Here is a 26,647-nt window from a genome sequence, read left to right as displayed (position 1 = left end):
AAACAGACAAAGAATTCAATCATGCTTTCTCCATGAGCTTAAAGAAGAGAAAAAAGCCGTAAGAATACAATCTTGTTCATGCGCATTGGATTGGATTCAGTAGTAAATGAAAAATAAATTTCAAACAACCCAACGACATTGTCATGTTAGTGCTGCCAGCAGGATGGTATATTAGCACAAATACTCGATTTGAACATGGTATACATAATTCCAAGACTTTTTCTCGCATTTCATCACAAATCAGCTGAAGATTTAAGTACCACCAACATGAAGAATGTTGGAATATCCCCCAGCTTCTCTATTGCTTACATTGTTCTTCTGATCTCTCTCTCATACATGTGACTGTAATAGAGACTATAATGATTTAGTCAGTATACTATGTCTGCAAAAGCTTAACAGACTTTGTTTGGCTAGTTATGGAAGAAAGAAGCCCAAATTGTCTTCGCTCAAAGATGGAAACCCGATCGCCAGAATCGGGCTCGGAAGACGTTGCTCAAGTGAAATTTTAATGTCTTTCTTAGTTTTTCCTTCTTTGTTTAGTTTATCTTAGCTCATTCCGTCTCAAAAAGGATTAAGGTCATACTTAACAGTTATCTTAGCTCATAATTAAGCTAAAAAAGGGATTAATATTCTATTGCTAACCTTGCTTATCTTCTCAACCATCCATGCATATTCTTTTTTGTCCACATCAGCAGTGAACTTTGACAATGCATTATCAAAATCTAATGGACCGAATACTGTGTTTAAACTGCTAAACACTATATAGATAGACCAGATCTATCTGATCAAGTTTCTTATAGAAAGCAACTGAAAACTCTCAAACACTTGATCGGGAAAAATTCATACAAGCTCAAGAAAACCGTAATAAAAAGTGAAACGAAGCCATGTCAATAGGAAAAAAATGCATTGTGTATAGCTCGGGATGCTTTCACCAATTACTTACATAGAAACAAAAGATCAAGTACATCAACTCTCTTATATAAACTTTGAATCAAAACACACTCAAGGAAGCAGGAAAATTCAAACATCAATCAACACTTACATAAAAAAAAACTCTTCTTACATAAGAACCCATATATTATATCACTGTGAGAGTTCAAAGTGATCGAATTGAACTCGAACCCTCGCCAGCCACCCCACACGCTCAATTGTTCCTCACCGCACCGCTTGAGTCAATTCCTTGCCCTCGAACTTGATACAACACCCTTTGATCATCAAATCTAAGCCCTTCAAAAACAAACACAATCCACATCTCTTTACATGCCTTGAACTTAAGCCTCTTGCTATGATAGATGAGATCTGGCCACACGATCTCCGGCTAATCTTGTTGCTTAGATTGTTTTCTCCCCGCCTCAAACTATGTACTCACTTGATCTTCAAATCCTGACCATCCATTACATTCCCACCGATTCTTCAACCTGCTTTTAACAGATTTTCAAACATGGGAAAAAAGACTAACATACCCTTGGCTTCTTAACAAATGACACCAGACACACCGTGTTGCGCTTCACCGCTTCCTCTCTCTGCATTGTAATTAATCTTCAATCAATTTCAACAAAAATCACCCCTTGATTGAAGATGACAAACACCCATTTCACCTCCGAATCTGCTTTGTGCTTTTTGGACACTTAGACATTTGGTAAAAAAATATCTCGCAACTCAGTATATCGATGGAGCAATAGTTCAATTGAATTTTTCTTCCTTGCTATAAGTTCTCGAACATGATGATATTTAACATCCATGTGCTTTGTTCTTCCATGAAGAGCTGGATTCTTTGCAATAGCAATGCAAGACTTGTTGTCACACCAAATCTGAGTTGCTGCTTCACATATTAACCCACAATCATATAAGATTTTCTCCATCCATAAACTCTGACAACAAGCTGAACTTAATGATATGTATTCAGCTTCAGTAGATGATAAGGCCACAATTTCCTGCTTCTTTGAAGCCCAACAAACAGCACCTGAACCTAGATTAAAGACATAACCTGATGTGCTTTTCCTGTCCTCCTTATCACCACACCAATCACTATCACAGTAACCTTCAAGTACACACTCCACTCCACAATTATACTGAATTCCAAAATTTAAAGAACCAAAGAATATACCTCAAGACTTTGCTTAGCAGCCCCCGTGATGAATTCTTGTAGGATTTTGCATGTATCTGGATAATTGGTTTACTGCAAACACCAAATCAGGTCTAGTATGAGTCAGATATAGCAATTTGCCAACTAATCTTCTATAATTAGTTGCATCTGTGCCTTCTGCTTCTTGAGTAAGTTGCAATTTTGTACACTGACTCATGGCACATTTACTGCCTTACATCCTTGCATATTAAACTGCTTTAACATCTCTTTTGCATACCTCTTCTGTGAAACATGTATACCCTGACTGCCTTGACATATTTCTAGCCCCAGAAAATATTTAATTAAACCCAAATCTGACATCTCAAATTCCTGTTTCATTGTTGCTTTGAACTCTTCCACCATCTCCATTGATGATCCTAAGCAAATTAAATCATCAACATACACACATATCAATAGCATCTCTCCTCCATTTTTCATCTTCCTATACAAGGTATGTTCTGTCTCACTTCTGCTGAAATTCTGTGACTCAAACCAGCCATCTAACCTTGCATACCAGGCTCTTGGGGCTTGTTTTAGACCATACAAAGCTTTAAATAATTTATACACTTGATCTTCTTTTCCCTGAACTTCAAATCCCTTGGGTTGTGTCACATATACTTCTTCTTCAAGTGTTCCATTCAAAAAGGCTGATTTAACATCTAACTCAAAAATTGGCCACCTCTTTGTGCTCCAAGTGCTAAAAATCATCCTCACTGTCTCCATTCTTGCCACGAGAGCAAAGACCTCTTCATAGTCAATCCCAAATTCTTGAGCATAGCCTTTTAGCAACTAGCCCTCGGCTTTATACTTGTCAATCTCACCATTAGGCTTCAATTTGGTCTTGTAAATCCATTTGACTCCAATTGCTTTTCTTTCCTACCGGGTAGTTCACACAACTTCCAAGTATTATTTCTCCGAATTGCATCAATTTCTACCGCTCATTGCTTGCCTCCAATGTTCTAATTTTTCAGCCTCTTCATAACATGACTTGGATCGCTTACATTTAATGCAAATGAACAACTCTCATACAAATCTTTCAATGCTCTAACTTTCTGAGTTGGAGACTCATCAATACTGGAATCTGATTCTCGAATCCTTTCCGAACTGCAGAATTTCCATTCCCATCTGCTTTCTATCAACTCCATTACTTGATTCAGATTGATTCCTAGTTTCTTGAGTTTCTGCATATGCTTCTGATTTTCTTTTCTGTAAAACAACTGTCTTTGATGTTTGATCATCCACTGCTGTCCACTGCCAGAATTATGACTCCACAAATCTCACATCTCTGCTAATCAGTACCTTCCCTGAATCTGGCAAATAAATTCTGTAGGCTTTCTCATTTAAGCAATAACCAATAAAAATCCCTTTTACTACCCTATCATCCAACTTCTGTAATTTTTATATAGGCACATGTACCATTGCTACACACCCAAATACTCTTAAATGAGAAACTTTGGGCTTTGATTCAAACCATGCTTCATAAGGTGTTCTTCCCCAAACTGCAAAAGTTGGTGATACATCGATGACATACATCATTGTTAAAATTGCCTCAGCTCGAAAACTTTTGGGTAAATTACTAGTCTTGAGCATACTTCTGCCTTCTCCACCAAAGTCCTATTCTTCCTCCTCAGCTACACCATTCTCACTGAGGAGAATAAGGAGCAGATTAATTCATGCTTTATACCCTCTCGATCATAGAAACTCGAAACTCTTTTGACATAAATTCTCCACTCTATCCTGCTCGAGAATCCTCAACTGATTCCCTGATTGTCTTTCCACCATTGTGACAAATTTTTTAAAACAACTGAGTACTTCATACTTGAATTTCGAATATACACCCAGCACATCCTTGAAAAATCATCAATGAAAAGCAGAAAATATTTACCTCCACCATTAGATTCTGTCTCCATAGGACCACATACATCAGCATGTACAAGATGAACTCTTCTTCTAGCTCTCCAAGACTTGCCAGACTGAAATGGACACCTTGTTAGCTTTCCAAATATACATTCTTCACAATGATTTTTCTTTTCAATTTCAGGTAAACCCAGAACCATCTCCTTCTGTGCAAGCAGCTTCATTCCCTGAAAATTCAGGTGCCCATACCTTCTATGCCACAACATTATCAATTCATCATTTTTAGCTAAATTGATCTGCTCTTGACTTGAAAACTCCACAGGAAACAAATTGTTAGTATTCTTCTGAATTTTGAACAAGATTCTGCCAGTCCTTCCATCTCTCGACGACATGACCCATCTTCTTTTGTCTGAAATTAACATCATAACCTCCTTCAATTAATCGTCCCTACACTCGAGAGATTATGTGCCAACAAAGGTACATACATCGAACACCATCAATCAATTTCAAATGCCCATCAAACATTTTTTTATTGCAACCGATCCTCCGCCACACACATTCAATTCTTTTTATTATCACCTAGTCTCGACCTTTTAGTCAGTAGTGTTTCATCAAGACTATGAAATAATTCTTTTCTTCCACTCATATGACTAGATGTTCCACTATCCAATGCACCAAATGGAGGAATTCTCCACACCTTGCCCATCATGTACCATGAACAAATGCCCATAATCTCCTTCATTTACTACATTAGATGAGCTTCTCGCCTCACTTGTATTTCTATTCTGCGACTCAAAGAATGAGACCCGATAATGCCCATATTTCTTACATTTAAAGCATTGAATATTTTGCGCCCTCCTCTACTAAATCCCTTCCAAACCGCTTTGACCTCTTCCAAATCGCCAAAAAGCTCTTGTACCACCTCTACCGAATTCTCTCGAATTATGTTGTGCTTGCATACTTGCTCTTTGATCACCAAACTGAACTCTCACCACCTCTTCCTCTACCTCTAAACCTTCCAACTCTACCTCTTCCTCTCCAATTAGTTCCACCACCCCGGAACCTCCCCGCATCACAAAGGCTTCATGTCTTTTCCGGCCTTTCAAAGAACCGATTAAACTCGGCTTCATGAGCTTGAAGAGAGCCACTCAATTCATCAAGAGTCACCTTTGACATATCCCCCGCCTCTTCAATCGAAGTCACTACATGTACAAATCTTGATGATAGGCTTCTCATCACCTTCAAAAACCACTTCGAATCCTTCAACTCACTTCCCATACCTCTAACTGATTTACCACGCCAATACTCTTGTAAAAATAATGCTCGAATTGTTTCATATTCTTTCATCCTAGAAAAGATCAAATCTTTGCCTCAAAGTTTGTCGCCTAACCCGACACCATCCTTGATGTCCCTTGATTCTCATTCTTGATATGATCCCAGCCTCCTTTGCAGAATCAAATCTCACACTCTATGCAAAATTGTCTCATCTACGACTTTCGTCGTAATGTAAATAGAGCCTTAGCATCATCTTCACTTTCTTTCTCGGCTGGCTTTGTCTCGCACTAATGCCTTCCTCAATCACCTTCCAAAGCCTTTTGGGATCTAAAAAAGGTCTTCATTCTATAGCTCCAATGCTCATACCCATCTCCTCTGAAAATAGGTAGAAGTGTGTGAGATATATCAGGTGTTGGTGCAGATGATGAGCTTGAAGCCATTGACTGAGTGGTTTTTACTTCCTCCTTACTCATCAATCCTTCTCAAATCACTCACACGACCCACACAATTCAACAAAAACAATAAGAATCACCAAAGCAGCAAGCAAGAACAATAGACAGAAACAACAACCTCAACTTCTCACCACCGCATACACACAGCAAAAATACCAATCACCAACTGAAACCCAGATCTCCAACCATACAGCTCTGATACCACTGCTAAACACTATATAGATAGACCAGATCTATCTGATCAAGTTTCTTATAGAAAGCAACTTAAAACTCTCAAACACTTGATCAGGAAAATTCATACAAGCTCAAGAAAACCAAAATAAAAGTGAAACAGAAGCCATGTCAATAGGAAAAAAAACAGATTGTGTATAGCTCAGATGCTTCACCAATTACTTACATAGAAACAAAAGATCAAGTACATCAACTCTCTTATATAAACTTTGAATCAAAACACACTCAAGGAAGCAGGAAAATTCAAACATCAATCAACACTTACATAAAAAAAAACTCTTCTTACATAAGAACCCATATATTATATCACTGTGAGAGTTCAGTGACTGAATTGAACTGAACCTGCTCAGTCACCCCACACGCGTCAATTGTTCCTCAGTTGCACCGCTTGAGTCAATTCCTTGCCTCGAACTTGATACAACACCCTTGATCATCAAATCTAAGCCCTTCAAAACAAACACAATCCACATCTCTTTACATGCCTTGAACTTAAGCCTCTTGCTATGATAGATGAGATCTTGGCCACACGATCTCTGGCTAATCTTGTTGCTGAGATTGTTTTCTCCCTGCCTCAAACTATGTACTCACTTGATCTTCAAATCCTGACCATCCATTACATTCCCACCGATTCTTCAACTGTTTTAACAGATTTTCAAACACGGGAAAAGACTGACATACCCTTGGCTTCTTAACAAATGACACCAGGACACACTGTGTTGCAGCTTCACTGCTTCCTCTCTGCAATTGTAATTAATCTTCAATCAATTTCAACAAAACTTGATGCCAATCAGCAATTAAGCTCATTTACAGATACTTAGTCACAAGAAAAACGTTCTTTTTCCGCGTAAAATGCGCTTCTTCGCAAGTGTGAAGAGTTGTGTCTCCCTTCCTGTCTGAGCAACCCGTGCTTGTTTAAATAAAGAACTCAAAAACAGACAAAGAATTCAATCATGCTTTCTCCATGAGCTTAAAGAAGAGAAAAACCGTAAGAATACAATCTTGTTCATGCGCATTGGATTGGATTCAGTAGTAAATGAAAAATAAATTTCAAACAACCCACTGACATTGCTGTTAGTGCTGCCAGCAGGGATGGTATATTAGCACAAATACTGATTTGAACATGGTATACATAATTCCAAGACTTTTCTGCATTTCATTACAAATCTGCTGAAGATTTAAGTACCAGCAACATGAAGAATGTTGGAATATCCCCCAGCTTCTCTATTGCTTACATTGTTCTTCTGATCTCTCTCTCATACATGTGACTGTAATAGAGACTATAATGATGTGTACTTCCAAAATCCACTGAAAATACTCTGAAACCTGTTACCTGACAGCTTCTTAAGAATCTTCTTGGCATCAACCACACCGTTCTCTGCAAGCTTCTCTAAATGCTCCACATACCCGGCCGAGATAATCTTTCTCTGCCCATTATAGCTACAGGACAATAAAAATAAAATGGATAGCAAATGCTTCTTTAGAACCGCAGGTTTCTCCTCCACCTGATAAAGTAATTTGATTACCTTTCTGATGTTGTGATCTTCTCTAATGAATTTTCTCTGATTCCTTTGTATGGAAAGCAAACTACAGAGTATCTCTGCGGCCATTTCTTGGGCTTCAGGTGATTTGGTCTCAAGCCACTTCACAAGTTCTTCCATGAAGCCAGCGTCACCCATGGCCTTCTTAACTGCAACTTGGGAAGTCCCACATAGATGAAAGGTGGCCTTCAGTGCTGATTCTTGTACAGAAATCTCACCATCCTTTAGAAAGAAGAGAACTCGATCAAGGAATCCACAATGAATTAAGCCAGTGATGGAATTCACTGACGAGAAGCATAATCCTTGGATTGCTCTAAGTGCAACCTCTCTAGCTTTGGAAGATTGAAGAGAATTGGGATTGAGAATCTTGAGTAGTGACTCAACTACACCTCCCTTAATCACATTATCCTTCATGGCACCATCCTGAACGGCCAAATGATGCAGAAACTCAATGGCTTCTATCTGAGAGCCTTCTTCCTTTGATCTCAAGAGGTTAATGAGAAGAGAAACAAGTCCATGCTCCATCATGAATCTCTTGATCTCATGGACCTTACTGAGGTTCCTCAGAACACCACAAGCTGAACTTATCAACTGAACACTCGCACCAACTTCAGCCAAGATCTTGAGCATAACTGTAACACCTCCATGAGCTGAAACTGACCAACAGTTGTCAGCATGCTCGGTCATCTTCTTCAGAGCTCTAGTCACTCTTTCTTTCACTGCTTCACTTGCAGAATCTGCAGTCTCAATCAGTGGAGAGAGAATGCCAGCATTGAGAAGAATTCCCCTGTAAGAAGAACCTTGCTCGGCAATCACTGCAATGGCCTCTGCTACTTGCTCTTGAATGCTAACTTGTTTGGATTCAAGAACACGTACAAGAACGTCAACAGAGTCAGCAATCTCCATGACCAGTATCCTTGCATGCTTCTCATCTTCATGAAGCATCTCGTTAATGCTGGCCAAGGCTTGAGTCTTCATCTCCGCATCTCCTACCTTTAGCTTTGTGAGCAGGTCCTCTAAGTAGAACTTCACATCCTCACGCCTGGTACCAGCGCCGGGACGCGAGACAACAAGAGCTCCAGCAGGTTTCAGAGCTCCAGAAGCATAGATTTCATTGAGACTGTTGGCGTGAAGCTCAAGCTCAGAGGCAGCAACATCAAGATCACGGTTCATTTGGAGCTTCCCACCACTATACAACCCATTGCTACACTTGTCAACGAGTTCATGTATCTCAGTTGCAGTTGAAACCAAGGACTGTAGGAGTTGAACAAGCACTGAATTCTCGCCAGAGTTTCCACATTTGTCTGCAGTTTCTAGAGCAGAGTTGAGCTGCTGGAGCTTGTCTCGAAGCAACTGCCATTTGTGAGAGAAGAGTTTGGTGGAATAAGAGGAAGAGATAATGGACTTCATTAGCTCAGATGCTTGCCGGAGATTATTTGCCTCTCCGGCCACCAGGACACCATGCGCCTTCTCTGCTCTGTCTTCATTCATATCTCAAGTGTGTGTGTGTTTGTTTGTGATAATTAGACCAACATTTATCAAGTCTCATCCAACATATTGAGTCTGGTAATGGAGGGAAACAGTTAGAAACCGGAGGAGGTTATGATTAAGACTTAAGAGAATCAGGGGTTGGTTGGGAAGTGTACGGAGAGTGGGGGGTTGTTAAACATGATTAGTTAAATTTTAGTTGGGTTAGGAATTTGGAAAGAAAATGGCAAGCGCAACAACAGCAAATGAAAATTCTCTAGTCAAAGCTATGATTAGCATATGGACTTCTGCGCTTATTTAAAAAGATATTTAGAGAGGTTGATAAACACTAAGCAACCTACTCCAAAAAAGTTTAATGGAAAGTAAGCAGAAAAGCTGAGACTAATGAGTGAAAATTTAATAAACATGAAGGGAAAGATTCTCAGTGTGATGGACCAGTGATAGCATCATTTGAGGCCTAGAGAAGGCCATATCCACAACTATAGAGACGAGGCATGGAGACGTGCCATTTCTCCCCATGTGAATGAACCTCTTTGCAATGATATATCCTCATTTGGCCTTTCATTAACTTTGAGAACCAACAGGTGTTGAAATTCATGAACACAGAAAGAGAGACATGTTTAGACTTTATTACATCTTTAACAAGACCTCAAAAGAGGACAAAAGAAGGCAGAGGAGTAGCAAGGCATTATTGGGTCACAAAGACCAGAAGAAAGAAGATAAGCTTTGGATGAGAACAACAGGAGGTGGCCATGTGGATGCATATGGGATGCATGCAAGAATTGAAGAACACCTGCAAAACTATAATGATAAATAAACAAAATAAAGTGGTCCTAGTTCAGCGGTAGCTGCAAGTAGTTCTCCTTCATTTACTAATAATGCACACCTGCCTGTATGTTTGTAAACCCTTCTCCACTTTAATCATGCTGATTATGAGTTATTAATCTCTATTCTTGCTTGTGCTCCTTAACAAGGATATTAAATCATAAGAGTGAATAAAGGATTGGTACTTTCCCCTGTTCCATTTTCTGTTTACCTTGATAATACAAGTCCAAAAGAATTCTAGTTAGGTGGCTTGTCCCATGAAAGCAATTTGATGTCATGACTAAAGGCATGGTTGCTTAAGGAATCATTTAGTAAGGCACAATGGCAGGTACATGCATCTTAATTAGAAGAGAATGGTAGGTGTAAATTATTAATTGATCTGTATTTGTATCCGTCCTGCCCAGTAAATACAAGGTATCATATTAATTGGGACATATATATATATATATATATAAAAATATAGGAGAGTTCCAACGACCTTGAGTCCAGACTCATCTATCTAGCAGAATTACAGAAATAACAAACAACAAAAAGATCACCTTCTGCCTCTTTGCTTCATTTTTTAATTTAAAACAATAAAACCTCAAACTAAAACATAATTGGCAGGTGAAACATCCACATCTACATCCATAAAAAGAATAAAAAAAATCAACATCTAAGACGGATAATGTGCCAAACACCATCATTGAAATCATCTACAACATGCTCAAAATAAACTTAAAAAGGGATGTCATACCACCACAAAAACACACGACAGACAAATGCATGAAAGAAAAGATAACCAGTCATATACATCCAGATAACATTCAACATCTCCTGATATTTCAGCTCACTATGTCTGAGGTAACAGTTGGTAACCACAGACAATTGATTTCCTCCACCAACAACGACCACAGTTTAACTTTCAACGACAACCAGGATTTCCTCTTCAGTTCGGCCTATTGGATTTAATATCAGAATAACAATTATCCTCCAACAAAGTAGTCTTTCGGCAGCAACAACAAAATTGTGTTACGTGAAACAGACATGGTGTCAGTTTTCTCTTAGGATGCACTTTGATAGACTCGGTAGGAATTCCATATAAAAGCAAAAGAGGTAAGTCACGGCATAAATTCTCTCTCCACTGACGCATCTTCATCAGAGGCGGGCTTTGCTTGCTGCACGAGTTTATTGAAGATATAGGCTGGGGGCCGTGCATAGCAGGGTTAGCTTTTGGGTTTCACTTGTGCCATTAAACTATTGCCGCCTCATTTTCTTCAGGATATGTATTTGATGGTGTGCAGCTAATTGCAATGGAAGCACCGAAGGCATGAATTCCTGAATTCTAGTGCTTTGAATCTTCTCTCCTCAGGAAGGTCCATGCTGTATATGAAGAAACTGTACTGGAAACAAATATTCATGTTATTCGCACCTGAACTCAGCATCCCTTTACCAATCCAGGCTGATCGAGCCATAACACCTGCAACAACAATAACAGTTGGTCAATTTGATAGTGATCCTTGCAAGAGATGCCAAGTAACACTAATCACACACGAGAAATTTAGCAACAGTGGACAAGGATATGCACTCGGTGTAGAGAAACTAACATAAAATAAGAGGCTAAGAGCACACATCCTTGCATCAGTATCATCAGACTACCCTACAGAACCAGAAATTGATGGCACCATTGAACACATGATATATCCTCAGACTATTCCACCAAGCAACGGAAAATGGATGACTCATTAAGATTATAAAAGTTTGCAGCTATATATAGCAAGGATTCAGGTCTCAGAGGTACCCACTTGAACAGTAAGCAACTAAGACATGTCATGAATATCAGTTTATAAATTCAGTCTTATTAAAATTCAAAAGATAAGCACTTTCTGGACTGAGTTCATTCCACAGATTACATTTAACTCTTGCAGTAATACAGAACAGTAAAGTATTAGATGGGCAACCCATGTAGAAGTGGGAAAATATATAACTATACACTTCTATTATTGAAGAGAAAGAATATTACCAAGAACGCTGAACCTATCACATGGTGATAACAAACGGAGGCGCATCCCTTCTTGGACCTGCCACTGAGCGATAAACATAAACTTTCTCAGCTTGTGTATCATCATTATCATCCTCCTTGATAACCTCCACATTCAACCTAGGCATCCGCCTTGCCAGGAGGCGGCACCCATTTATTGTCACCTTGCACGCTGACATCCAAAGTGACCTCATAGACTCATACCTATCAAGGCCAGAAAGCAGAGCTGAATTACCGAAGGGGCAATCCCTTATCTCGAGTTTCCGCAGCTTTGGGCAACCCTCAAGTACAGATTGCATTCCTCTATCACTTCTGCCAGCAAAAGCCACTGACAGGGTCTCCAGATTCTTAGCATAGGTGCCAATGTACTCGAATGTGCGGTCAGTCAAGAGACCAGACACAGCAAGCCTCCGAAGTTTTTTGCATGTCTTAACAACTGCACCAAAAGCTTCATCCATGGGGTCCTTGGTAATGTGGTCAGGCTCACACATATTCATTATGCAAAGGCGAAAGTGAGTGAAGTTTGGGCAGTTGCGGACAACAGTTGCCACAGCAACATTGGTCATCTGACGGCAAAAATAGAGTACATATCGAAGATTGGGACACCCTTTTGACACAGCAACAAATCCAAATTCAGTGACACCAGTACCACCACCTTCCGGAATTCCTTCCTGATCAAATGGGTCCGCGGGGAATACTCGAAGTTCCTCAAGAAAATGACAGTTGGATGCAACAGCCTCTAGCCCTTTGTCCTCAACTGTGTCCAGCACCTGTTGCCAATAAGATAAACAAATGTTGAGAACATCATGGCAGGTAATAATGGGAGATTTAGTTTGCCAACTGTTCTTTCTCTAAGTAGAGAAATATTCACCAGTCATACTAAGCGGATAACCATCTCTTGTTTGCTCTAGTGTTTAAAGGAATCATAAAGGGAATATTACAATAAAATAATATATATAAATATAAAAACACATATCTCAAAACACAGGTCTTTCTTATCAGAGGTGGCTGAAAGCCAATGACAAAGCATTTCATTGTTATAGTTAAAGCCAACACCACAAGCTGTCCACAAGATAGATGATAGACTTATTAATAAAAAGTGCACTTCACTTTTAATCCCTCTCTTAATCAAGCACACAGTTATGCGGAAAAGATTAAGATTTCATAGGGTAGTTAGGAGTATACCAATGGAACAAGTAACGTTTCTGGAAGCATTCACATAGTCAGATAGTCTCATGCACTAAAAATTTAGTGGGCCACCAAAAGAATCCCTACTTTTCTAAAGACTGGGTATTCACCTTTTTGCTTCATCTAATACAGAGCTACACCCAGTGAAAGATAAAGATGTTAGAAAGGAATACTAGAATAGCAGTAATAGGCATATTTGTGAAGTGGGACAGAGGAGGGAAGTCCAAAGCTACGGCTTCTTTAAAACTGCTTAACATCTACGTTTGAGAAGAAACACCAGAGTCAACGTTATAGCTTGAGGTATAAAAAACAAAACATGGAACTCTGCCAACATTTGAGCAGCAATCAATTCACATAGAATATCTCCAAACTTTACCCAAAAGTCATTTGATTCACCGCCTACAACACACATTACACATGACTAAAAGGAACACCAACCTTCACTTGCAACTACAGTGCAATGAATTAGTGGCGTGCAAGATAGAAACAAACACATAACAAGAGATAAGAAAAACACAGTGATTATAACAATGAAAATATAAGTCACAATTTTGATGCACTCACCCAAAGCCGACGAAGAAGAGGACAGTTTGGCAGAAGCTTTGCCAGTTCCGTACTTTGGAGAGTTGCATAGCTCAGATTCAAGAATATCAAATTTGTACAAGCCGGGTATAATGCAGGGAGATACATGGAGGAAACTTCCCACAATCCAGAAAGTGTATGCAAGCTCTTGCAGTTATTAAATGCAGCTTCCAGTTCTGCATCTGCCCGCAGCAAGTGATCTTGTGAAAATGAACCAGTCCCAAGCTCTACAAGCTGTGGGGCTCTCATTAGCAGCCTCCGCAGTTGCTCCAATGTGATGCTCCTATTTACTTTGAGAACCTTTAGGGACTTGCACCTGGAAACAAGCTTCTCCAATGCATCAAAGTTAACTTCTGAATTCAGATTCGCAAAATTCAATGTTTCCAGGGATGTAAAGCTCTCAGGAAAATAACTTAGCCAGCTGCCCCCAAGGTCATCAATACCACTCTCCTGGATGTCTAGCTCGGTTAAGTTCCTGAAGAAAAATAGTGTTAGAGCAATAATCCTGTATCAGAAAGGAAGACAGAAGCAAAATTAAGAAGCTAACACAAACAAATTTTCTAGCATAGTTCTCATTGTAGAAGATGGTGAATTTGGAGACACACAAACAAAAAGAAAAACCTCAACAAAAGAAATACAGTTCAGATGATCAAATTTTTGTTATTTTGTAAAAGAACAGATGTTTTGCCAAGTTGAAAAATGGCATGTAAAAGCCAGATCTGGTGCAAAAATCAGTAGTTCTCTGATTAGAAGCAGTGCATGGCATATTTTCCCTTCCACTGGGTCGCACAAGCTGATATTTTATCTGCTTTTTTGTAAGCATACTACACACCTCAGGTTCCAAATTTGTGAAAACATGATGGCATTACACCCCCCATCCTACAGAAAGAAACATCAGTTCCTTTTTGTAGCTTTCTATTGGAAAGCAATAGTCATGACTCAAGTATTTGTTCAATATACTGACAAATGAAACTGACCAGGGTGGGTAGGCTAAGCAATACATTAAAAAAAAAATATCCAAACAAGAACATATCAAGAAACTCGCTCTGCTCCTATAATTGTGGTCCTCAAACATGAGAGCAAAGAAATATAACTGAAACTTGCAAATGTAAAGACAATTATACCTGCAGTAGCTTGCAATGGAGGCAAGGCCATCGGTGCTAAATCCATCACAGCTAACAAGGGACAGGGCTTTAAATCCAGTGAAAGATCGTGCCAGAAAATCAAGGCTCTCATCAGTAACAGTCATCCTTTTCAGCCGGAGTTCTTCAAGGAAAGGATACGCTGAAGCAAAAACCACAAGCCAGGAGTGGATATCAGCTCCCCAATTTGGAGGAACGAGATTAAAATCAGAGAACCGAGGTTTCCCTTTCAGTGTGACACTTCGGATATTGGGGAATCTGCGAGCAACAATCTCTGGAGAGACAGAGTAGCAATTGCCAATGAAGACATGGGTGCGGCTCCATCTTTCAGCTGTGTACCAATCTTTGCATACCAGAGAGACCGAGCTCCGGTCCTTGTGAGATTTCACAAAGCCCAGAACGCGCTCCAAAACTTCATCTGGGAAAAGTGACACCCGAATTTCCATGGATTTCCCCTCATCAATAGCCTCCTTCTTCTTCTTGGAAGCCATGCAGCTCCCAACACCTCAAACCACGGCGGAAACGAAACAGTACTGAGGGAGACTATGAACCAACTGTCCCTCACTTCAAAGATCACAACTTTTTCAAGAAAAACAGCTCCTTTCACGTCTAAGAACCCGTATGTGATCCCACATTTAATAGAAGTACCAGTATGCACTAAAGATTAGGACTTTGTAGGGCCCTAGGGTTCATTTTAGTTCTTAGTGGCCTCTCTACAAAGCAGAAGAGAATATTTCAGCTTCAAAAGATAAAAAAATAACAATAATAATCTTATTTTGTCCAAATTTTGCAACCTTCAACGGAGGTTTGAGAAAAATTTCAGCTAAAAAAACAAAGTTTTCGGCGTCTATCTACCAGTATTTCACAATAGATGGTGCTTATCACAGCTCTACACTCGCCATCCACCAGCCAGACAGACTTAGATAGAAAATCCGATCAAATCTACCAATACCACTGGTTCAAATCCTACAAACCACCGAGACCAGTCATTTAGAACACCATTTTACACCCAAATCATCAAAAGTATAATAATAAAAGCCAATCAACTTGAGATCAAATCCCAGGGAAAAAAACTGTATTGAATCTACAGCAAAACAAACAAGAGCTCAAAAACAGCTTACAGAAATGGCAGAAATGAGAAAAGCTCCGAGCTTTCTTAACTATTGCAGCAAGGATGCGCCATGGTGGCCTCCTCTCGGATGGAATCTAGGGTTAGGGCTGAACTTTCAAGTGGTAGATGGAGAGAGAAGAGGGCTAAAAGAGGACGAGAGATCTCTCCAGCTCCCCAGGCCCTCCCCCCCTTAAAAAAAGAGCAGCTTGGGAGCTCTGCAGAGATAAACACTGAGAGAGATGAAAGAGAAAGGGGTAATTAAATTAATAAATAAATAGAAAATAAATTTTCAAAAAAATTATTTTTTTTATTAGGAATTGGAAGATAAGATTGGTGTGTATATTTATTTATTTATTTATTATTTTTATTTTGCAATATGCTTGGCATGTGAGCATCTTGCAAACAAAATAAATAAACTTATACATTAATACACTCTGAATTATAAACCACACCTAATAAAGATTCCAAAAGGTAAGGGGGGAAAAAACTAATTTTATCACAGCCTTAAATAAAAACTCCAATATATATATATATATATATATATATATATATATATTATGTTATAAGAAGTATAAAAATTTCAGATAGCTAAATACTCCATAAATTATGATGAATGAATATAGTTACCTTGAAGTCATAAGCATTAGGACACTAATAGTAATGGGTAATGATCAGAGGCTATGAATGGCACTCAAATTCTAATTATCAAGATCATTACCGGACCCCCCCCACTGCTTGGCAAATAAGGGAAGAGTCTTAGGCATGGGTCACTCTCATCCACTCTTAAGCACCATAAACACACGCAAAATTCTAATATACTTGCGTGAATCACAAATACATTTTTTAGCACCATAAGCATAAAAATTTTGACTTGTTTACAGAAAAACAAATTAACAAATGATGATAAGATGGAGATGGATTTGTGGCCAAACCTTTTTTGACAAATTTATATATTTAATATATATGTGTGTGTGTGTGTGTGTGTGTGTGTGTGTGATAGAGAGCTTGTGAAAACCAATGGTGGCAATGTAAAAACTCAAGTACACATCATGGAAAATCCATGGCCAACTGAGAACAAAAGAGCAGCCGTACGCCGTGACAGGCCAAACCTTATCCATCAAAGTAAATGTAAAATAAAAGGAGGGTAGAACAGTAAATAAACATATAAATACCATTGCCCATTGCCCATTGCCCATTTGCCCATTGGGTGGTGAAACCTGAAATGAAAACACCGGCCAAAACTCTCTCTCTCTCTCTCTCTCTCTCTCTCTCTCACTTCTCCAAAAAGTTTTTGATATTAAATAATTCATTATATTCAACTTCGACACGACAGCTCTTCCAATCAAATCACTTTTCTTTTTTTAAGTTTTTAACCGGTTCATGACGGGACAACCTGTACGAATTAAACTTATATATTTATATAAATATATTTATTTATTTATTTATTTTCCTCAATGATAACTTGGGATTTAAACCTTGCTTTTGTTGATAAATTACATTCATACCACAGCTTTAATCCTTTTGCTTTCTTTTGTATGTTTTTGTCGTGGTTCGCGAGGGGGAGATCAATGTCTGACCCCAATTGGATTTGACCAGAGCTGCGTGTTTTCCGTTTTGTCTATTTCTTTTTCCCCATTTTTTTTTTTAATTTTCTATTCTCCCTCTCAAATCATCAAAATGTGAGCTCTTTATTATTATTATTATTATTATTATTATTATTATCTGTTTTTAACTATTAACCTCTCTCCCTAAAATCTTTTTGCATTATTGGTGCTAATTAAATGACCGGCGAGTCTTGTCAGTGAACCAAACCACCGTATCTGACCATTTAAAGGAGTCGCACCCAACAAATAAAGTGGGCCCCGGATGAGCTCATCCTGGCCGTTCAGTCCCAAATGGATGGACAGATTCTCCCCACGGTGAACTTCCAGATTTAACCTTGAATGGAGTTTTGTATTTACGAGAATATCTTTTTACTGTGGCGGGGTTAAAGTGGAAAGAAAAGCCTCCGCACCGAAAGCTCCCACGGAGGCCCACGTGATTCGTCAGCCTTTGTCCCCGACCCGATGGCAGCATCGTAATATGTTGAAGTTTCAGGGGGTTTTTTGAAATTATATGGTGCCGTTGCGTTTTCTTTTTCGCGTTCAAGCCCTTACCATGTTTGAAAATTTCAATGAGCTGCTCAGGGCGTTTTATCAAATATATTTATATATTTATATATATATATAAATATCTTATCTTGGCCGGCGAGTAGCACGGCTGCATGTGGGGGATGGGCTCGCACGCGCTGAGTCATGTGGATCACGTGCCGAGTCTCTTAATCCGCTGCCTAATCATCCACAGATGGGTGCTTCCGTTAAATTAAATAGAGATCTTATTTCAATTACTCCAACTAATTAATAAAACTGATTAATTTTATAATTAAGTGGAGATGAGCTGTGTTGAGTGCACACGTGTTGGGGTCAACACCCTTTTGTCCGTTGTGCTGGCGACACGTGTGTTGTAAATAGTATAATGCAGTCCTCCTTCTTCTTCTTCTTCTTATTCTTAAAAATAAATAATAAAAATCATTGAAGTAGTAGGCTTCTGTGAGTGAGTACAAAGAGCAGAAGTAGAGCAAGATCTTCTTCTGAGGACCCAAATTTGGGTTTTTAGGTTGCACGGTTTGCGCAGTGTTGGACGCAAATTAGTGTGGGTGCATGTTAGAATGATTGATTAGTTAACATCTGCATGGTTTTAAATAATTAGGTTTATGCTTGCACTAGTGAACCATGCCTGCGACCAAATTTCACATGACTCAAAGAGATAAAATTGAATTAATATTGATATTTTTAATGTCAAATAAAATAACAACAGAATCAGCAGAGCATACATGGTGTTTTGCTGGCAATGCACTGTATACTATCCCTCTCTCTCTCTCTCTCTCTCTCTTTTGGTTAAGTGTTACAATAATTTATTGCTTTGTCATTAAACAAAGAAAATTGATTGATTAATTAAATAATTAATGGGATTCTTCACTTCTTCTCCCCTCCCAATGTTTCCACAGATTGGCAATACTTCAAGTCTCTGCATTTGTTTTCCTCATGGGAGAATTAATAAACAAGAATACAACCAGTGTTTTGTTTTAATTTGGGGGCTTTTAAATTAGTTGAGGGCCACGTGTAATGCACCTTAATCCTTTTTTTAAGGCATGACAAGTATTGGATTGGTGGTCAAGTGGGGCTTTTAGAGACAAATGTTTAAGTCCAAACATATAAGCAACAATAACCAAAAGTTGCCACCACATGAGATTTAAGAAACTAAATAGGGGCTAAATTTTCAATAGTTTTGGCTTGCAACTTGCAAATGAGTGTGTGTGTGTGATCCTTCACGTGAGAACCACTTTGATCAATATATTAGTATTACTATTTACTTTCACATATATAAATTTTCTTTTTCCATGTAAATAATATGAATAATATAAATATGTGTACTGTTATAATAAAACTTTTGATGTAACAGCTAGTATGATGATCCAAACAACCAGAACTTGTACCAAATTCATTCTCATTTAAAGAGCAATATAGATGACAAAACGTAGAGTTAAACAAGTCTCGTCAAAAATCAATGCATCTGAATAATGTAATACAATGCAATGTGTCTTAGTTTAGTTCCTTAATTCCACATCATGCACAGGAGTTGCACACAATCCTTGAATTCATATATATATAATAGATACATATTTATATTGATCATATTTGGTTTGTTGATGAAAAAATTAATGTGAAGGATATATCTTATCTTAAGGGAGTTGTATATATATATATATATTTTGATGATATGCTTTAGGTGGCTCGTCATTCCATGGCCTAACACCATGTACTAAAGTATCTCTTGTATATTATATGTGTGTCTAGGTCTATGCTCTCATGTGACCTGCTCTGTGGTTCAGGCCCCACCAAGTTTGAAGAGGCTAGCCAAACAGTTGGCTATGCACATGTTGTTGGGTCCCAAAATGGTCCTAGAAATCTACTCATTCATTACTTAATTTTAAGTTTTTGATCTAGTCCGGAGATTTTAAGGACTTATAATTAACTCTCGTTAACTTGAATGGTTGAGGAGTTAGTGTTGACAAGCCTGCATTGTCCCCCGGAGGCTCAATGGATCCATACTTGTGAGTCATTGGCTCTGTAATTTGTGGATCTGAGATGAGAATTGAAGAAGGGGAGTTGAGGCAAAATATAGAGCTAGCTAAGGTTATATTAAATTCATGTCTCAAGTTTGATGGCCATTAATTTCATTTTCATCAAAGGGTTCCACGTTTGCATGCAAATCAGCATGAATAGATGTTTATGGATTTACTTCTTTATACTTTGTTTCAGATGAGTTTCAAGTCTGTGTGAGCTTGCATGATTTGACATTCAATAGATTATAAATTTATCAGCCAAGTTTTGATTCAGATGAGATCTAGGTTTCTTGTTTTGTCTTCAATATTAATTTATGACAATGTACAACTGATAAAAAAATTTAATAAATAAAAATGAAAAAGATAAAATAAAAAGATAAAAAAAAGATGGTGGTGGTGGTGGTGGTGCTAAGTGAGAAGAGACAAGATACTATCATGCAAACATCCAAACTGTCATTCTCTTGTTTTCCACTCAAATGCTCTAAAATTATGTGTTATTGACCAAACTGAAGCTTAAAATTGATCTTACTATCAAAAAAATTATCTTAGTTTTTGCCATTATCGTTTTTCTGAGTCCCATTCATCTTTATCAAAGAGGCTTTCTGTTAGATGATGAAAGAAGGGAAGTATTCATATTATTTTTCACTGAATTTGTGATTATCCACTTCATGATAGATTAATTAATAAATTTTTTAAAATAATTACTTTCTCATACCGGATCTACTTTCATGAAATCAAGGAATGGGGGTGGGACAGGGAATCCCCGTTCCCCGCGGGGCCCCCGCCCCGACGGGGCGGGGATTCCCCGAAACGTCCCCATGGGCGGGAGCGGGGAAAAAAAGTCCTCCCCGCCTAGCGGGCAGGCAGGGCGGGGAATGAGTCTCCCCGCCTTCCATGAGGATTCCCCGAGAATATATTATATATTTTTTTAATATATTTATTAAAGATTATTTCAACATTAACATAATATTATATATATATATAATCGATAAATATTTATTTGTTAATATTTTTTTAGTTATTATTATGGAACTCACAATTATTTTCATACAACTTTATTAACTATTTAAATTTATATATTTCATTAAAAACATATTTATTTAATAAAAATCTTAAATTATTTTTAATAAAATTATTATATAATATATCTACAAAAATTAAAAATTCAAACTTCTAATTTTTCAAATTTCTAATATTCATAAAAAAACTAATTATTTATTTAATTTAAATGAATTGGATAATTAGGTAATTGTAATTTGTCTAGATTTTTTTTATTCAAATATCCAGTGTGTTCTACATATAAAGCATTATATTTTTTTTATTCAAATATCCAGTTTTGATCTAGATTTTTTTCATCATACATTATATTTTTTTATTTTTTTAATTAGTATATAAGCATCTTTTAAGACGTAGTAATATAAATCGATTTGAAATATTATAGTTATTTATAGAATATTTTTTTATATTAATGTTTTTGGGCGGGGCGATTCCCCGTGGGATGGGATCCCCATGAGGAGGATTTTTTTCCCCGTGGGGAATTTTAACCGGGAATCCCCGCCCGTGGAGAGCGGGGGATGGGGGACGGGGATCCCATTCCCCGCCCCGCCCCCACCCCCATTCCTAGTGAAATCATTGCTATGTGACCCCATCCCAAGTTTATTAAATAAACACATTCAATAATAGGCTTTTTTAAAAAAAAGAAGGATATCAAGTGCCAAAACTCCAGGGATTTGCATAGAGTTAATTTTTCTTAGCAGAGTTCAAATTCACTTAGTCTTTTCCCTCTCTTAAATGATCTAAAATAGTGACATTAATCACTTAGACTAGTCTTTTCCCTCTCTTAAATGATCTAAAATAGTACCGCTAATCACCTAAACTAGTGGCTTTGACTTTAATAATAATGTAACTAATCTATATAAATTTATAAAAAACCATAATTAAATAAACCACAAGAATATGGGCCATCAAACACAATGAAATGGAGTTGGACCCTCGTCATTTAGTTTAACTACAACCAGTTGGGGTGCCCTGAATTTATTTTTTATAAGGCACCTAACATATTTTCTTTCTTTTGGAGTGGCATACATCACTATAGGCAAGGCTTTCTACTTGGTGCAGTTTCATGGGTAAAAGATGGCAACTCCAATCTATTTTGATTCAATATTTGGGTGGATGATCAAGCACCTAAAGATATCTGGCCCGGACTTTTTCTCTAGAGTTACAACCCTAATCTCACACTCCTTGAATTCTCTATGCAACCATTGTCTATTCTCTATCTGGAGCTTACTACGTTGCATGATAATCTTTCCAGCATGCTTACCTTGGGCACGAATTTGCGGATTTGACATCGGGATAAAAATTGTATTTTCACAATCGAAACATTTTACAATTTCCTTAGTGACATGGGTCTTAGATACTCTCTGAGCAAAGTTTTTTTTTTTTTGATAAAGTGGATAAACCACAATTGCATTAAAATAAAGATAACTAATACAAACCGACCACACAGACGCCAAACCAGCAGTGGAAACAAAATACAGAAGTACAACAGACAGAACTAGGGGGAGAGAGGGACTCTCTGAGCAAAGTTCTGTGAAAGGGTACTTGTCCACTAAAAATCAATATATTCAATTGGCTCGTTTGGGACAATAAAATCTTGCCGTTGGATAATCTCGCCAAATGTGGTTGCGATTTCATTTCGATTCCTACTTGTGCGTTTTACCACCAATCACTAGAAACAACAGATCATTTGTTTCTTCTTTGCCACAGTCATGCTAGGATTTAGGCATATTTATAAGTGCTCTTCATATTCCCAACGCCCCTTCTTTTCTTAGAGATCTTTTGACAAATTGGGTGGTAGTGTCTCCTTCTCTAGTGGTTTTGGGGCCCTCCTTATCCATGTAATTTGTTGGCATATTGGCTTGAAAGAAACAACCGAATCTTTTCTTATACTTATTCTTCTTTTATGTCGATTTTTTTGCAAAATTTATCACTCGCTTATTGCTTTAATTAATGCAGCATCGGCGACCCAAAAAAAAAAAAGTTAGAAGATGCTGTTACTTTCATCAGGTGGAGTCTCAACAGCGCCAAGCCCTTCGCTCCCTCTAAAGAAGGCCCACATATTGTTGATGAAAACCATGGCACTAATTAAAGCCCTACCTTGATTCTTCTTTCTGTTCTTTCTTGGTTTTGTAATCTTTTTCCACTTCTAATGGATAGAGTGCTCCCATTATGTTTTATTTGGGTTGTGATCTTTTTCTTTTATTTGGGTTCTCTCCTATTTGTTTTTTTAATAAATATATAAAAGTTGTCTCCTAGTTGTTGTTAATGTCGTATTTGTGTTTTGTAATTTTTGTTTTTCATGTTTTAAATATATTGTAGTTTATAAAATTTATTTTTTAAGAACACACAATGGTAGTTTATTCGCTAGCTCAGCTCGTTATCTTTTCCCTCTTCTTCATTAATGCTTTTTTTTCTAGTATTGTTTACTGTTATCCTCATCCATGGTGAGGAAACCAGCTCCTCTTATTGTTGTTTGCCAGTTCAGTTTTTTTCCTTTTGTACTTGGTACTCTCTGTTCCTCTCTTTTTTTTTTAATAAATTTGTGGTTTATTCACTTTACTTGAAAAAACAACAAATAAATAAACACCATACTTCTTAAAATCCCAATAAAAAGAAACAAAAAAAGCACTGATCCACAAACCCCTCAAGTATGTAACGGTGTGAAACAGAGTTAGTTTTGAATTGATTGGACGATAATGTCCCTTGCCTAGGAAGTTGTGGCAATTATCACATGGTTGGAAATGATCATAACACCCTTTAACTATAACCACTTTGGCCTGGTGAGATATAAGTGGAGAAGAACCTGAGAGAACTTCATTACTAGGGCAACCTTTGTCCTCTCTTCGCCGCCTCTTCATTTTTCATCTTTTCGCCAAGCTTCTCATTCATGGACATCTTTTCTTGGGTCCGATTTTCATTCGACTGATCGACCGTAGGAGAACTTCCGGTTTTCATTCTATACAAGTCATTAGTTTGCGCTCGAAGGTAGGGAGGCAAGTTGGAACAAATGAAAAAGATATGTGATTGTATTTTTTTTTAGTTTTTTTACCTGTTTGATTTGTAATGTAATCCAAGAAAGATTTTTTGATTTTATGGTGTGATTATGGGTTGATCTGGTAATTAGGCATGGCTAGGGTTTTGTTTATCTTTTTCTCTGTATATGCAAACCAAAGCGATAATATTGTATTTAAGGAGATTTTTTCTTTAAACATGTCGTTTGTTATGCAATCTCACATGTGTGTTTCCTCTATGGTGATGTCTAAGTTGTATAATGTATGTTTACACCTTTAATTTGCCATGGTTACATTATGTGTGTTAGGTAAGTCATTTTCGTTTAACAATTTTTGTTTCTGTTTAATTTTACGAGTTTTTGTGTAACTTTGGTTTTTTCTGTATAAAAAAACTTGTTCCTATTTAACAATATTGGTTCTTGATTAAGTTTTTTTGTTCCTGTTTAACAATTATTATTTCTAGTTATGCACGTACTCTCATTCTAAATTAGAATTATTGTGTTTCATAGTTATCATGTCACTTAACTATCGTTGTTTTTACTTAGTCATCAATATGATGCAAGATCTTTGGTTGTGACCAGCCACGTGGTAGCGATTATAGCGGACGCTTGCGAAGAATCTGAAATTTAAGCATCAATAAATTAGTGTAAACGATAACAAGTGTTCTTAAGAGAAAATGATGTACGTTACGCGTTATCAAATATAATTAAAAGAAAATCTAATCAAATACGCAAGGACAAATCCATGTCCATACAAATCGTTGGTGTCCAATATCCAACAACGAAACTTCAGATTGATCGGATGAGGGTTCATTGTAAGATCTTCTTGGAAGCAAGCGTCATTAGGACCCATGTTGTCATCGCTCAAAGGCAAGTATGTAGTAAGTCATTGAGAATGTGTTATAATTTTACATTGTATGTTAACATGTGTCTGGTAAGTTGTTTTTTGTTTAAAAAACTTTATTTTTATTTAAGTTTATGCGTTTTCGTGTAACTTTGGTATTTTTCGTTTAAAATAATTTGTTCTTGTTTAACAATATTGGTTATTATTTAATTTTAGGGGTTACCTTTTAACATCATTATGTTTTGTTTAAGTTAACGCAGAAATTGAATCTAAATCCCTGGTAAAATAGAAGATTAAATACAAACATAAAATATTAAGTGAAAACTGCATTAATTGAGCAAAAACAGAAAATCCTAACGTGTACAAACAATGTGAAAATAAAGGAGAGTCATGCAAGGAAGAGATAGTCGGTAAAAAAAATATTATATGATTCAATCAATTACACCTTTATTGGTATGATTGAGAATCGATCAATCAATCACACATTCTTAGTATGATTCAATCATACCAAAAAATGTATGATTGATTGATCCTCTAATCATAACAAAAAAACTTAATTGATTGATTCTCAATCATACCAAAGGTGTGATTGATTAATCCTCAAATCATGCCATATAACATTATGTGATTACACGCTTAATATATTATGTTTTTATTTATTTATATGTATTTTTATTTACATAATGTTGTTATCGTTTAATATAAGCCTTTTGTGTTTATCATTAGTTATTTCTGTTTAAAAAGAGTTCATACGTAATGACGAAACCATACTTAACCAACATGCATTAACTACTTTGAATATACTTAATGAAATACATTCAATAGTTTCAAAATGCGCAACAAAAGCATTTGTAACCAACATAACTAATCATTCATGCTTAGTCAGCAATAGGTCATTGAGAATGTGTGTTATAATTTCACATTATATGTTAACATCTGTCTAGTAAGTCGTTTTTGTTTAGAAAACTTTGCTTCTATTTAAGTGTACACATTTTCATGTAACTTTGGTCTTTTTTGTTTAAGATAATTTATTCTTATTTAACTATATTGGTTATTATTTAAGTAAACACATTAACATATTTTGATAAAAATAAACATGTTAACTTAAATTAGAAATAATAATTTTAAACTAGACCCTGTAACTTAAACAAAAACCAATATTGTTAAACAGAAAAGACCAAAGTTACACGAAAACGCGTAAACTTAAATAGAAACATGAGAACTCCCATCACACACTGGCTACAAATTTGAAGACTCGTTTCAATCCATGCAAGTCAAAGGTCATGCTCTAAGGTAAGGAGACAAGTTGGGAATGGATGAAGAAAATCAACAATGAGAATGCGCATGATCTGAATGCAACTCGAAACAAGAATGTTGTGTTCAATGAGAGCCTTTCTGTGGTTGTCTTTTGTTATGCAAACTTACATATGTGTATTCCATGGTGTCAACTTGGAAAGGAAGAGATGGTTGCCAAGGTCACACAAATGGTCAAAATGATGAAAATGGAAAAATGCCAAGACACCTTGTAGGGGGAAGCAGAAAAACTCCAAGATACCAAATGGATGAAAAACTCCAAAACACAAAATGGGGAACTGTAAAACTCCGAGAGTCAAAGATGAAAGATGGTTCAAAGTACAATTTTTAAAAAGATGATGTGATTGGGAAATTCTTTTCCCACCACTGCCAAGGGTAAAAATGAAGTGAAACCAAAAAGAATGGCCGTTCGGGATATTCA

At 37.1% G+C, this 26,647-nt stretch overlaps 2 protein-coding genes across 4 annotated transcripts; both read right to left on the bottom strand.

Moving 5' to 3' along the window:
• Positions 1 to 275: 275 nt before the first annotated feature.
• On the bottom strand, positions 276 to 9,242 carry LOC120267104. 2 transcript variants are annotated; one of them, XM_039274806.1, is made up of 2 exons: positions 7,187 to 9,242; positions 276 to 323 (listed from the first exon to the last, which is right to left on the bottom strand). In XM_039274806.1, the coding sequence occupies exon 1, from the start codon at positions 8,967 to 8,969 to the stop codon at positions 7,218 to 7,220; it is 1,752 nt and encodes a 583-aa protein (XP_039130740.1). In that variant the 5' UTR covers positions 8,970 to 9,242; the 3' UTR covers positions 276 to 323; positions 7,187 to 7,217. The 2 variants fall into 2 exon arrangements, with proteins under 2 accessions (XP_039130740.1, XP_039130741.1); XM_039274807.1 differs by lacking the exon at positions 276 to 323 and having other exon boundaries at positions 7,291 to 7,377; positions 7,464 to 9,242.
• Positions 9,243 to 10,423: 1,181 nt separating this feature from the next.
• LOC120266713 (protein TRANSPORT INHIBITOR RESPONSE 1-like) lies at positions 10,424 to 16,061 on the bottom strand. Of its 2 annotated transcripts, none has more exons than XM_039274365.1 (6): positions 15,845 to 16,061; positions 15,518 to 15,689; positions 14,706 to 15,436; positions 13,564 to 14,056; positions 11,794 to 12,581; positions 10,424 to 11,250 (listed from the first exon to the last, which is right to left on the bottom strand). In XM_039274365.1, exons 3-5 carry the CDS (start codon positions 15,212 to 15,214, stop codon positions 11,811 to 11,813), a joined length of 1,773 nt encoding a protein of 590 aa, XP_039130299.1. In that variant the 5' UTR covers positions 15,215 to 15,436; positions 15,518 to 15,689; positions 15,845 to 16,061; the 3' UTR covers positions 10,424 to 11,250; positions 11,794 to 11,810. The 2 variants fall into 2 exon arrangements, with proteins under 2 accessions (XP_039130299.1, XP_039130298.1); XM_039274364.1 differs by having other exon boundaries at positions 15,579 to 15,689.
• Between the last annotated feature and the right edge of the window lie 10,586 nt (positions 16,062 to 26,647).

The sequence above is a fragment of the Dioscorea cayenensis genome, chromosome 8 (assembly GCF_009730915.1).
Source record: "Dioscorea cayenensis subsp. rotundata cultivar TDr96_F1 chromosome 8, TDr96_F1_v2_PseudoChromosome.rev07_lg8_w22 25.fasta, whole genome shotgun sequence".
NCBI classification, from domain to species: domain Eukaryota; kingdom Viridiplantae; phylum Streptophyta; class Magnoliopsida; order Dioscoreales; family Dioscoreaceae; genus Dioscorea; species Dioscorea cayenensis.
Note: the sequence above shows the minus strand (reverse complement) of the source record. Positions and strands in the feature narration are given on the sequence as shown.

Bases quoted from the DNA above. Each gene is read 5' to 3' on its own strand.
- LOC120267104 (XM_039274806.1), bottom strand. From the start codon at position 8,969: ATGAATGAAGACAGAGCAGAGAAGGCGCATGGTGTCCTGGTGGCCGGA.
- LOC120266713 (XM_039274365.1), bottom strand. From the start codon at position 15,214: ATGGCTTCCAAGAAGAAGAAGGAGGCTATTGATGAGGGGAAATCCATG. The intron at 14,057-14,705 runs GTATAATTGTCT...ATTTTTCTTCAG, and splicing joins TCCATTGCAAGCTACTGCAG to GAACTTAACCGAGCTAGACA. The intron at 12,582-13,563 runs GTGAGTGCATCA...TATTGGCAACAG, and splicing joins CTCTTCTTCGTCGGCTTTGG to GTGCTGGACACAGTTGAGGA.